The 12,422-nt window shown below is 30.8% G+C and overlaps 1 protein-coding gene across 3 annotated transcripts; it reads left to right on the top strand.

The window, feature by feature from the left end:
• Positions 1-741: 741 nt before the first annotated feature.
• On the top strand, positions 742-12,340 carry LOC143083128 (NAD-dependent protein deacylase sirtuin-5, mitochondrial-like). Of its 3 annotated transcripts, XM_076259354.1 has the most exons (9): positions 744-954; positions 2,198-2,353; positions 3,107-3,205; positions 6,016-6,142; positions 6,927-7,014; positions 7,254-7,307; positions 8,304-8,427; positions 10,097-10,212; positions 10,948-12,340. In XM_076259354.1, the coding sequence occupies exons 1-9, from the start codon at positions 862-864 to the stop codon at positions 11,021-11,023; spliced, it is 933 nt and encodes a 310-aa protein (XP_076115469.1). In that variant the 5' UTR covers positions 744-861; the 3' UTR covers positions 11,024-12,340. The 3 variants fall into 3 exon arrangements, with proteins under 3 accessions (XP_076115471.1, XP_076115470.1, XP_076115469.1); XM_076259356.1 differs by lacking the exon at positions 2,198-2,353 and having other exon boundaries at positions 742-954; XM_076259355.1 differs by lacking the exon at positions 7,254-7,307 and having other exon boundaries at positions 743-954.
• Positions 12,341-12,422: the final 82 nt, after the last annotated feature.

The following is a 12,422-nucleotide window of genomic DNA, read 5'->3' on the forward strand; positions in this document are numbered from 1 at the left end:
TAACTCTCATATGGAGCGTTCATATTGCTTCGGTCGAAATTGGAAAAATCATGCGAAGGATATAACGAGCAATTTTATAAAATAAATTTGTCGTAATCTTTTACGGTTGCGAAGGAGTTGTGATCACAAGGAAAACAGTGTTTGGGGAGATAACTCCTACAAAGAAAAGTATTCGGTTACGCAGGGTAAATTTCAAAAGCGCATAAACTGTTCGATATCATATACCAAATATCTAAGCGACATATTGCGAAACAAATGTTTATCGCAAGAAAAAAATTTGGCGGAAGAAAAAAAAAAAATAATCAGAAGAAAAACAATAGGTCTTTCCACAGAAAAGTGGAAAGACCTAATAATAATCAGAACAAATACAATAGGTCTTTCCACAGGAAAGTGGAAAGACCTAATTAAACAAAATGGCATATAGACAAAGCACAGAAGCAAGAATGAAAGAAACGAGTACAAAAAATTACCATAGCACAATGGCACAAAAAGCAACAACTTTAAATATATATAGAAAATATTGATTTTATAAATGCTTAAGAAAGGCCTTCAATGTCTATTTCTTCATGGATTTGTCCAACCATAACACTATATATTTTTTTATTTATTATAAATTAATATCTATATAGCATTAGTTACAGGGAGATAACTCTTAAGTTTTTTTAATCGTGAAAATTTAAATCCAAATCTATTTAAAGAAATGACATTTGTTTACTGCTACATTTATATTATGTTTCAAATCAATAAATTGGTTAATGGGGAAGTACCATTTAAATACGCAACTTTAAAGAATTAAATAACAGGATGGACTAACACATTGAAATAGATTTTAAAAGATATAAAGAGTGATTATAAGCAAATATGGATAAGAATATGGCAATCAAAAATTGGGACAGCCTAGATAACTGGCAAAAATTTGATATGTTTGGGTTAATGCTTGGAATAACACCTACTGTAAGTTTTGTAAAATAATGTTTTTTTAAATAATAGATGTTTTTAAACTTCTTAATTTTTTTCATTTCACCTTCATAATAATATAGTTTAGCATCTCTGTAAACATGCCTTTAAGCTATTTTATTAATTCTGTTGCCTAAAAGCCTAATTTTCAAAACGTTTGAAAATTTTTTATCTTATAAAAACGGTCTTGTCTGGCTAGTGATTGTATACAGTAGTAACTACTTAGACCACTCGGCCACCGAGGCCCCTAGTGAGAAAGAATATGAAAAACAATGGATATTATATCAATTGTATATTTATTGTATATAATGTAATGTGTGATATGTTTATTAACATTTGCATCAACAATCAAAAACTTAATATGCACTTTAAGCTGAACCTTTTGGTTAATAAATACCCACATCTTCTTTTATTCATATATACTAAAAAAATATGGGTTAATCAGGTTAAAATTAATAGACTAGCCCGTCAGGTTGGGATCCCAATGTTAAAGGTTGGTTGTATGTTAATATTCAATTTAAAAGTGTACCATTCTTTGAGAAATAAATTGAACCAATAAAAATACTTACTTCATCCTCATTTAACTCTTCTTTACAGACCAGAGGGCATAACATAACTTTAGTGACATTCTTTTCCAAAATGAAAATAAAAAAAAGTTTTTATAAAACAATTTTTATTGGTATTTTTCAAATGAAATATTGTCACATGGTTAGGATTCATGACCATTTTATATTCTCTGGGGTATTTTTTATGCATCATATCTGATCATTGAGGGCCCTCATGGGGTTTTTGATTATGTGATTACTTGGCCGTTTTTTTAATGATTATTTGATTATTAAGCCAAATATTTCATGATTATTTGATTACCTAGGACTGTATTTTTAGTTTATGATTATTTGATTACTAAAGATAAGCAAATATTTAATGATTATGTGATTATATTGGCAAAAAAAATGGTGATTATGTGATTACTAGGACCCCCCCATGAGGGGCCTCATCATTCAACCTTAAATGATTTTTCTGTCATGGTTTTTTGACTGTTAGTCTGAAATTGCATGGTAGTTGATATATTCATTCCACATGTACAAGTTTAAACTGTTCAAGTGGTCTCAAACTTTTTGGAGTCCATTGGATTCCATTAGACTTCATTACTTGTTGATTTATTCCAAAATGGTATATAAGTTTAGAAAAATAGTAATCTGCTGTCATCTGTTATTAAGATATGAAATGATTTTTTCAGGCAAATTTTCCTCCAAGTACCAGTATTTCTAAGTTCAGAGAGGACTTTGCCAAGGCCAAACACATAGTGATTGTAACAGGAGCAGGAGTGAGTGCAGAGAGTGGTGTTCCTACATTTAGGGGGCCTGGTGGTTATTGGAGGAATAAGAAAGTACAGGTATCTTCATCTACACAAGATAGTATAGGGACTATTAGATTTTTGAGAGGGGGATTGGAGGGTTTTCATATGTAAATTTGGTATCTTATTAATTTCATGTCTGGTGTAAAATTATTCATTTCCAGTTATTAACAGGTTTGAATGTCCATTTATCCAATGGTAATAATAAACTGGCTTTTTTTGTTTGTTCAGGATTTGGGTGGATTTTTTCAAGAGGTGGAGACTTATTGTTTCTATCTACCGCCTGTCTGAAGGTTTTAGGATGATAGCGTAAATTAAGTATAAAAAAATCAGGAGAAAAAAAGTCCAGTATCCCTTGCTTGATTAGTATGAAACTTGTACATATGAAAGATATAAGGCCCCATTCAGACCCTCATACTTGTATTTTAATTTTCTCTTGAATTTGTATGCCCCATTTATGGGCATTATGTTTTCTGGTCATTGTATCTGTTAGATCGTTTGTTCGTTCGTCCGTCTGTTCGTCCTGCTTCAGGTTAAAAGTTTTTGGTTGAGGTAGTTCTTGATAAGGTTGAAGTCCAATCAACTTGAAACTTAGTAAACATGTTCCCTATGATATGATCTTTCTAATTTTAATGCCAAATTAGGGATTTTATCCCATTTTTACGGTTCACTGAATATAGAAAATGATAGTGCAGATGGGGCATCCGTGTACTGGAGACACATTCTTGTTTTGTATACATTATTTTTCTGTTTCAACTTGTTTACTGACCATTTAAGTATAATCTGTTACAGGAATTAGCTACAGTTGAGCATTTTGAGAAGAACCCATCTCTATCTTGGCAGTTTTACCATCATAGAAGGGAAGGCATGGTCACTAAACTTCCAAACAAGGTTTGTAACAATATACATGTGTTCTGCTCTATTTGTTTGGGTTGTTGTCTCTTTGACACATTCCCAATTTCCATTCTCAATTTTATAGTGGTATTCCATCTTCTAAGTTTTTTAATTAATCTGGGTTTCAGTCAATTGAATTAACCAAAGGCGGATCCCGGCAGGGGGACCCTGGGGGGCCCGTGCCCCCCCTTTCGTGGGAAAAAATTGGTTGATTATATAGGGAATCATTGAAGCATGACTGGAGCGGGCCCCCCCTTAGGTATATAGTTCGGAGTTTAGTATGAAGTCCATTATCACTGAACTAGTATACATATTTGTTTAAGGGCCAGCTGACGGACTCCTCCCGGTGCGGGAGTTTCTGTTGTTGGCCTTCGGCTGTTGTCTACTCAATGGTCGGGTTGTTGTCTCTTTGACACATACCCCATTTCCATTCTCAATTTTATTCCCTCATAAATGTAGATCTTCAATTAAATTTACAAATTTGAGAAAATAATGTTATTCAATGTACAATTTTCCATTTACCGTACATGAAGAAAATTATATGTTTTATCATATTTTTAAAACTTAACTATATAGAATACTTTATTTGATTGAATCAATTTCTTCACCTTTGTCAATAACTCAGATAGTGTAACTTTTGTCAAAGAATATTTAATTAATATACCAGTACCTATTTTGTTTTGTAGCAAGAAAACAAGTCTAATCACCCTCATTTTCCTTTTATTTTCAAATAGGCAAAAACTGAAATTTTTGGTAAAATTTGTCTTTTATAAGCAACTAAGATTTTTCCTATATATATTTCAATTTTTGACATCTGGTAATAGATTCAGGCTCATATATATCTTGTTATGATTATTTTGATGCTTATCAGACTTATCTCATTAGAAAACTTATTTTTTTTATCAGATACAATATTTAAAAGTTTCATCATAACCAAGACAAGTATATAATTTACTTTAGTAATTATTATTGTAATATTGCCACATACCTTTTGAAGTATGGGAAAAGTGGTCAACACAGATCAATTTGAGGTTCCACATGATGGAGAAAAGCTCATGGATTTATTACCGAGAATATACACTATTACTTAAAAATTAACCTTTTTTAAAAGCTTTTTTAAAGGTTTAAAATACTAGATATGCATCTACTCAATAAAGTTTTGGTTATCTCCCCTTAAATCAGCTGTTAAAATTATTCCATTGTATTCAATTCAAATGTATTTTAAAAAGAAAATTGTATTAAGAAGGCTAGAAAAAAAAGTAAATCGTATTAGCTGTATCCATCCAATACTATTACAAATGGTATAATTGAGAATTTTGTTTGTTCTTTAAATACAGAATACCATGGAACTGTCTATTGAGACATAAAACAGTTTAACAATTTTACCTTCTTCTAATGATGTAAACTTAAATATAGATGATTTTTCAGTAAACTTGTCTACCTATGTGGTGGAATCATAATATACAAAATCTGTAGCTACATACAAAGCCTGAAATTTATGAAAAGTACCATTATATGGAAAGTACTGGTTTAAAAGTCTGTTATTCTAACGATGTAGGATTTTGAACACTCCAACTCAAGGAATCAACTATTTATTGTACAAATCAGAACAGGTACTGTAAATTCAGAAATTGTTGTGTGCATTTATTATTGCCATTTTAGACTTAAATGCGATTTTAATTTTTGGGATATTCACAAAATTTATGTTTGATTCATCTAATGAATTTCAAAATGCGAGTTTTAATTATTGTGATGATAGCCCTGTCACATTTTTGTAAAAACATCATGATAATTTTTGAATTTACAGTACACAAATATATTTTTGATTTTATACAAATACAGTCCCCTGTCTTAGCCTGCTTCCATGTTGTGCAACAAGGAATGTAGGTATTTCTTATGCATAACAGTTAATTTTTTGGGTTCTCTTTGTGGTCTGTGTACTTGTATGTTAATTTTGATAAAATCAGAATAATTGATTAGAAATTGATTGATATTAACAAACAAATTATAGTTATAGTTGAATATAGAGAAATTTAAGTTCCAAGAAATGCCAAGCTAATGCTAATGACAATGAAAGAAAAACAATAAGAAGGAAGTGTGTAAAGTATAAAATCAAGTGTGATGAACTTTACCCTATATAATATGAGAAGATGATAAAAGAAAACATTGAATTTGGTATTAAATAATGACTCCTTTGCCATGAAACCTTGTACCTTAAGGAGGCTCTTGGGTATAAATCATTTTTTTTTAATTTAAAATAGGATTTCCCTAGATTTTTTTGTAAATGAACTTTATCATAAACTTAATAGAAAAATTAAATAAAAGAATGAGGTCACCATTCATTTAAGCTGACAATCTGTCTCCGAAAGAAGCATACATTTTTGTTAATGTCCTTTTTTTCTGTTGAAGTAATAGGAGAAATAGAGGTAATATCGAAATAAAAAAGGAACTAAATTACAGAATTTCAAAGCAAAAGTTATGAAACATGGTCCCCCCACAGAGCAAGTTCTCTTCTATATTTATACTACAGCTAGATCACTTCATATTGTTTGTATGAGGGCCCCAATTTTATTTTAAAAAAATCTGTTGCTTTAATAGGAAATCACTGAAGCATGACAGGAGAAAATCCCCTCTTTTTTTCTGCCACTGCATACTACCAAATATAATAGAAAAGTGATATTTTGTGAATTGTCAATTTTAACACATCTTGGATACAAAATTCAGAAAATTATTTCTTTCATTGCATGTGTGCACTGAATTATCAAAATTTTAAATTTATTGTATTTGTATCATTATTATATCAATAGGCTCATATTGCAATAGCTGAATGTGAAAAGAGACTGAAATCACAAGGAAGAAGAGTTGTAGTAATCACACAGAATATTGATGAACTTCACAAGAGAGCAGGGTCAGAAAATATTCTAGAGATGCATGGTAAAACATAAAAAAATTGGTATTTTAGATATGGTGATTTAGGGTCATGTATTGACTGCCAGGCCAATATATTAATTTTTTTGTACACTTTGATAACTAGCTATTCTTATTAAATTTTAAAATTACAATACAGTGTCTGTTTTATATACCTCAACTTTATAATTATACTACATGTATAAATTGTCATACAGGGGATGGAAATATGTCATGAAATTAAGAACTTGAATGGAAATGGGGAATTTGTCAAAGAGACAACAACCCGACCAAGAGCAGAAGACAGTCAACGTCACCAACACAGCTAGAAAATCCCACTAATGGAGGCAGTATTCAGCTGGCCCCTTAACAAAATGTGTACTAGTTCAATAAAATTGGATGTCAAAACATTAAAATGAACTAAAATTTAAAATACATACAAAGGCAATAAGGCCTGGGACAGACGCACCAACATGGGGTTAAACAGGTTTTGTGAGATCTCAACCCTACCCTATTCCTCTAGCCAATGTAGAATAAACAAACAAACAGCAATATGCACAGTTTAACTCAGTTTCAAAGAAGTCATACATGTCATACATGTATATAATGACTAATAGTGTAGTGCAGGAGAGGGCCACATTCTCTCTATTGAAAAAAAAATTACTGTAGTAACTTAAAAGAGGTTCCTCAATGAGTTATTGCATGACAAAACTTTTACAGATAACCAGCATATATTTTTTTTTAAAGAGGCAACTTGTTTTTATCTTTTACCCCATTTCACAGATTTCTGACATAATTTGAAATTTTTCAGGTAGTTTATTTAAGATAAGGTGTACCAAATGTCAGGATGTAACAGCAAACACAGACAGTCCAATATGTCCTGCATTGGCTGGCAAAGGGTATGTTGATAATATTGATTGCAAAGTAATATCAATACTCAAAAAACAAATTATCTGACCAAAAGGCTAAAATAAAAAAAGAAGTGTGATAAATCTCAGCATATATAATCAATCACTAAAAAAATCATTTCTGATATTAGTTTGTCTAAAAAGTTGGTGTACTCTATTTTAAAGATAAAAGTATGTATAAAAAAAATTATAAAAAAAAGCAGATTTTTACTTTTGTTTCTCTTAAATAGAGCACCAGATTTTGAAGCAGATGAAGACAATATACCACTAGATGAATTACCCAGGTTAGCTGATTTTATGTTCATTTTAAAATGTTGGAGAGGTAATTTTTTAACCTTCATGACAATGTGACAGTCGTCACATGAAAAAGCACCATCCTGCCATTATTGTTCTATGATATATAGTCTTTGGTGGAGAGTGGAGAGTGGTCTCATTGGTACATATACTTATCTTTATATTATCCATCAGAATAATATCACATGCAAGTTATGAATTTTTAACTTTTGTATAATATATTTCAGGGACCTGAGACCTAAACATTTTGAGTTTTAAACTTTTTTTTTTTTAAGTTATCTGGAACAAATATGACAAAATGATTGTATTTATCTGTGATGAAAGATACAAGGATTAATCATCAAGGTCAAAAATAGTACACCAACATAAAGGGAGGTAATCATACTGGTTGGTATGAAAAAAACAGTTTTCTGAGATTTTTTGTAAAAAATATTCTGAAAATATACAAAATGTTTTGCCACAATTAAAAAAGATGTAAATAAACCATCAATATAATTAATAATGTTTAAAAAAGTGTTTACTTATAATGAAATATTTGATATAAATAGATTCCACAACTGCAACAGGTGTGTTACGATATTTCTCCACTTAAGACAGTTAGATTTTAATAGTTAATGCGCTAGTCTTGCCGAGCTTTTTGAATAATAAAATTTAACTGTTGGAGAAATATCATAATAAACGAGTTATAGTGGTGAAATCTTTTTCTCTAATGATTTTTATCCTTCCTTTTCAAAGATTTGAAGAAAGGGGGTACTTTTTGTGTGAGATCATCAGACATGGTTGAATTTTTTCATGCCATCACAAAAGGAAAATTTAGCCAAAACCAAGAAAGTTTGACGTCACAATTAAATATTGACCAATCATTTGCTGAGAGCAGATATTTCACTAGTCAGGAGAAATATTTTTCTCACACCAATCAAGAAATGTGAAAATAGAACAAAAATTAGAGAATATAAAATCTTGCATTTTCTGTATTGACCATGCAGATGTAAGAAAGCAGGTTGTGGAGGCCTTATGAGACCACATGTTGTTTGGTTTGGTGAAGCTCTAGATCCATCTATTTTAGCAAAAGCAGAAGAGGAACTGGAAAAGTGTGATCTGTGTCTTTTAGTAAGAATTTTTTGCTGTCAAACATTGTTTTTCTTTACAAAAATTCGTAAGGGTTCCATGGAACCCAGTGTCTCGCCTACTTTTGCTGTTAATCGCAGGCTCAACAAAAATGAGGAAAAAAATAAATAAAATTATTGCTCTTGGTACTATCTTTTAAATGTAAGAAGCTTCTGTCCAAGTTTGGTATTAAAATCCAGGATTGTTTATGAATCTAATAAATGTTTTAAAAACTTTAACTTCAGACTATATGTAACGTTAACTGGAAGAAAATCGAAGTCCATTTATAAGTATAATTCAGATACACAGGTACAAAATTTTAACAAAATTTCCTTCTAGATACTAGCTTTTGACCATAAGCAAGCTTCTGTCCAAGTTTGGTACAAATCCAAAATAGTATAAGAAAGTTATTAAAATTTTAAAAACTTTAATCATAGAGTGAATGTGTTGGTTCCTCGCAGAAAATGTAAGTCCATTTAAAAGTACAATACAGAAAAAGTGCAATTTTATTTTTACAAAATTTGCTTCTGGATACTATCTTATGATCATGAACAAGCTTCAAAAATTTCAAAAACTTTAACCACAGAGTGAATGTAATGTTTTTCCCGGCAGAAAAATTAAGTCCATTTATAAGTAAAATACGGAAAAAATGGTAATTTATTTTTACAAAATTTATATCTGGATACTATCTTATGAAAATAAACAGCTTAAGCTTCATTCCAAGTTTGGTAGAAATCCAGTATAGTTTAAGAAAGTTATTAAAATTTCAAAAACTTTAACCACAGAGTGAATATTTGTAGACGCCACCAACAACGAGGACGACGATGTGGACGGAATGTAGGATCGCTATGTCTTGCTTTTTCCACTAAAGTCGAAGGCTCAACAAAAATGTAACAATAATTTGAGAAAAAAATGCTGACAAAAAAAATTGAGGAATGAACAATCTGTATAATAAATAGTGAATCTATATATTCTTATCTATCTATTAAGTAATCTGAACTTGGTATTTTGGAGCATTGAGAATTTAATAATGAAAAGATGGGGAACGAATTTTAAAATTAGTAAATGAAGTTAAATTTTGTATGTTTGAAATCATTTAAGTTTTTATCACAATGTATAGGTTGATTGAAGAAAAACACATATATATATATATAGGACAAGCAGGAACTGTCAAAAATACAGCAGTGTTCAACAAACAACATCAAAGTGTAACATGAAACTCCTCTGGAAAAAAAAACCAGTAGCTAATACATGGTCAAGATTACATATATGTTATAAATTAAATCACACAAAAACAACAATTCACTAGCCGAGGCTGGAATATCTAGCTTGTTTAAATGATCATTATTGAATTTAATGTTGAAAGTCTTTAAAGTTAAGGAATTACATTGTACTACAGGTGTCCTATTAATTTCACATGATTCATGAAATAAGATCAAGGCCAGATAAATCCTGCCAAGAGGACATGTACACCTTGCTAACATTAAAAATACTGGTGTTTCTAGTGAAACAAACCTTAACATGAAAATTCAACTAAGAAGAGCGAACAATGAAAATGAGGTCAAGGTCATACAATCTCTTCTACTCAAACATATACATCTTATATTGATATTAATAATGTTGATGTTATTTCGCTAAATGTTTGTAATAAATTATGAACTTATTCTGATAGATAGGAACGTCATCTGTTGTAAAACCAGTTGCCTTGTTTGGACCTCGATTATCTATCCTTGGTATCCCAGTAGCAGAGTTTAACACTGAAGAAACTCCAGTAACAAAATCATTAGGGTAAATATTAGTTTTGGTCAGGATAGTTACAATAATGATTATCTGTTCTAGTTAACCATGTACAAGGGTAAACAGTGAAGATACAAATGGAATGATATGTATATGTTGAGACCACAAGGGTTGATTGGGGTTAGAAATACCAATGTTGATGGATGTCTAGGGTTAGAAATACCAATGTTGATGGATGTCTGGGGTTAGAAATACCAATGTTGATGGATGTCTGGGGTTAGAAATACCAATGTTGATGGATGTCTGTTTGGTTGTTAGGGTTTTTTAAATATGCATCCATCTGCAATCGTGTTGTTAAATCCAATGTTTCAGTTAAGGAGCTAGACAGCTCAATACTCTCTCTTTAAATGGGCGAACTGTTGCAAATCTTTTGAAAAGGACTTCAGGTGACTAATTTGCATGTAAATTCAGTCCTTATTAAATAAAATTTTCCTTTGCCAGTGCCTGTCTAAGTTTTAAGTTAAATTGGTATCCCTTCATATAGTTTCTTAAACATTGCAGAACCTATATTTGTATATCATATTAATTTGATGTTAATTCTAAATTTTAACAACACTCTAGGAACCAATCAACTAATCATGATTATAAGCTTGTATAATGCTGATGAGACACAGGAAATGTCAGCACTTAGATAACCATTAGTTTTCATTACTAAACCAGAAAAGAGCTTAACACAGAACAAAGACTTTGTTTGATATCTATTTATATAAATATTTTTTTTTTTAGATACCACTTTCAAGGACCAGCTTGCACACTTATACCAGAAGCTCTTGCCAAACATGAATCTGAACCAGAGAGATAAAATAATATTTTGCTAATACATGGATACACTAAAAGGTCTTGCCAGAAAAGAGTCTGAACTAGAGGGATAAAACAAATCTTTGTTAGTACATTGTATACATATGAAAATTCTAACCAGAGACATCAGTGAGAACTAGATTGATTGAACAAACCTTTTTTTTTTTGTATTCTGAGCACTAATTTTTTGGAAATTTGTTTATTATTATGAATATGTATTTTGATATTGAAGCTATATTAATATTTATTTTGATATTATAGCACAATGAATATGTATATTTTATATATTTTACAAATTATATTTTATTTTATACAGTTTTTCATACAACAGAAAAATTGTGATGTTTTTTTTTACAAGGCAACCTTCATATTCCACATTGTAAACACTTTTAAGTCACTTTGGCCAAATTGCAATCATTAATGAAAATGATAAACCTGATGTTTCAAAGGGAGATAACTTATGTTTTTATATCAGATGGGAAAGGGACATAACTAGTCTTTTTTAAATTTCAGATTGGATATGATCCTCCACTCTTCCTAAAATGAATTTTATCTAAAATATCAATAAATACATTTCAGTATATTACAACAAATAGGCAAATACAATACTAAAACAGAACCATTATAGTCTGGAATGTACCTTTAGTACCCTATAGATGATGATGAACACAGATTTGTATAATGCAAGATGTCAGGCTGCAGTTGTGATATAATACTTATTCTCTAAGTCAGGAACCATATCAATGGCTATAATTTTTTAATGTAGCTTGTCATTTTGATAATTCAGATCTTTGAGATTATTGATTAAATTCCTTCACAACTTTGTTGATTTAAAGGTGGTCATATTGTATAGGCACTCAAGTCTTGTTTATTGTTGAAGACTGTTTGTCTCTGATGGAAATCCTACATAACCTTTTAAACAAATGTTGTTTCATATGTTCCCCCTTTTTAATGATCACTTGCCTGTAAACAAACATTGAAAGAATGAATCTCAATCAATCATCTCCATTCTTTAACTTTAATGTGATTTTTACAGAGTTCTCTACCTGTAGTGTTATGTACAACCTTAATTGACTAAGATTGCTGATCTTTCTGCCATTTGTCAGTGGTTTGCTCAGGGGAATCCCACTTCCTCCACTGAATAAAACCATGACACAATAAAATAGCCAAGAGGGCTGCCATATGTCAGTGGTTTGCTCAGGTGAATCCCACTTCCTCCACTGAATAAAACCATGACACAACAAAATAGCCAAGAGTGCTGCCATATGTCAGTGGTTTGCTCAGGGGAATCCCACTTCCTCCACTGAATAAAACCATGACACAATAAAATAGCCAAGAGTGCAGAATGTAGTGTTAACAACCAACAGTCAATGAATGCTGTTTATTTGTAAATGTCAATATGC

This window comes from Mytilus galloprovincialis, chromosome 7 (genome assembly GCF_965363235.1).
Source record: "Mytilus galloprovincialis chromosome 7, xbMytGall1.hap1.1, whole genome shotgun sequence".
NCBI lineage: Eukaryota > Metazoa > Mollusca > Bivalvia > Mytilida > Mytilidae > Mytilus > Mytilus galloprovincialis.

Coding starts and splice junctions, on each gene's coding strand:
- LOC143083128 (XM_076259354.1), top strand. CDS start 862: ATGGATAAGAATATGGCAATCAAAAATTGGGACAGCCTAGATAACTGG. Junction 2,354..3,106: donor GGAGGAATAAGAAAGTACAG/GTATCTTCATCT, acceptor AATCTGTTACAG/GAATTAGCTACAGTTGAGCA. Junction 3,206..6,015: donor TCACTAAACTTCCAAACAAG/GTTTGTAACAAT, acceptor TTATATCAATAG/GCTCATATTGCAATAGCTGA.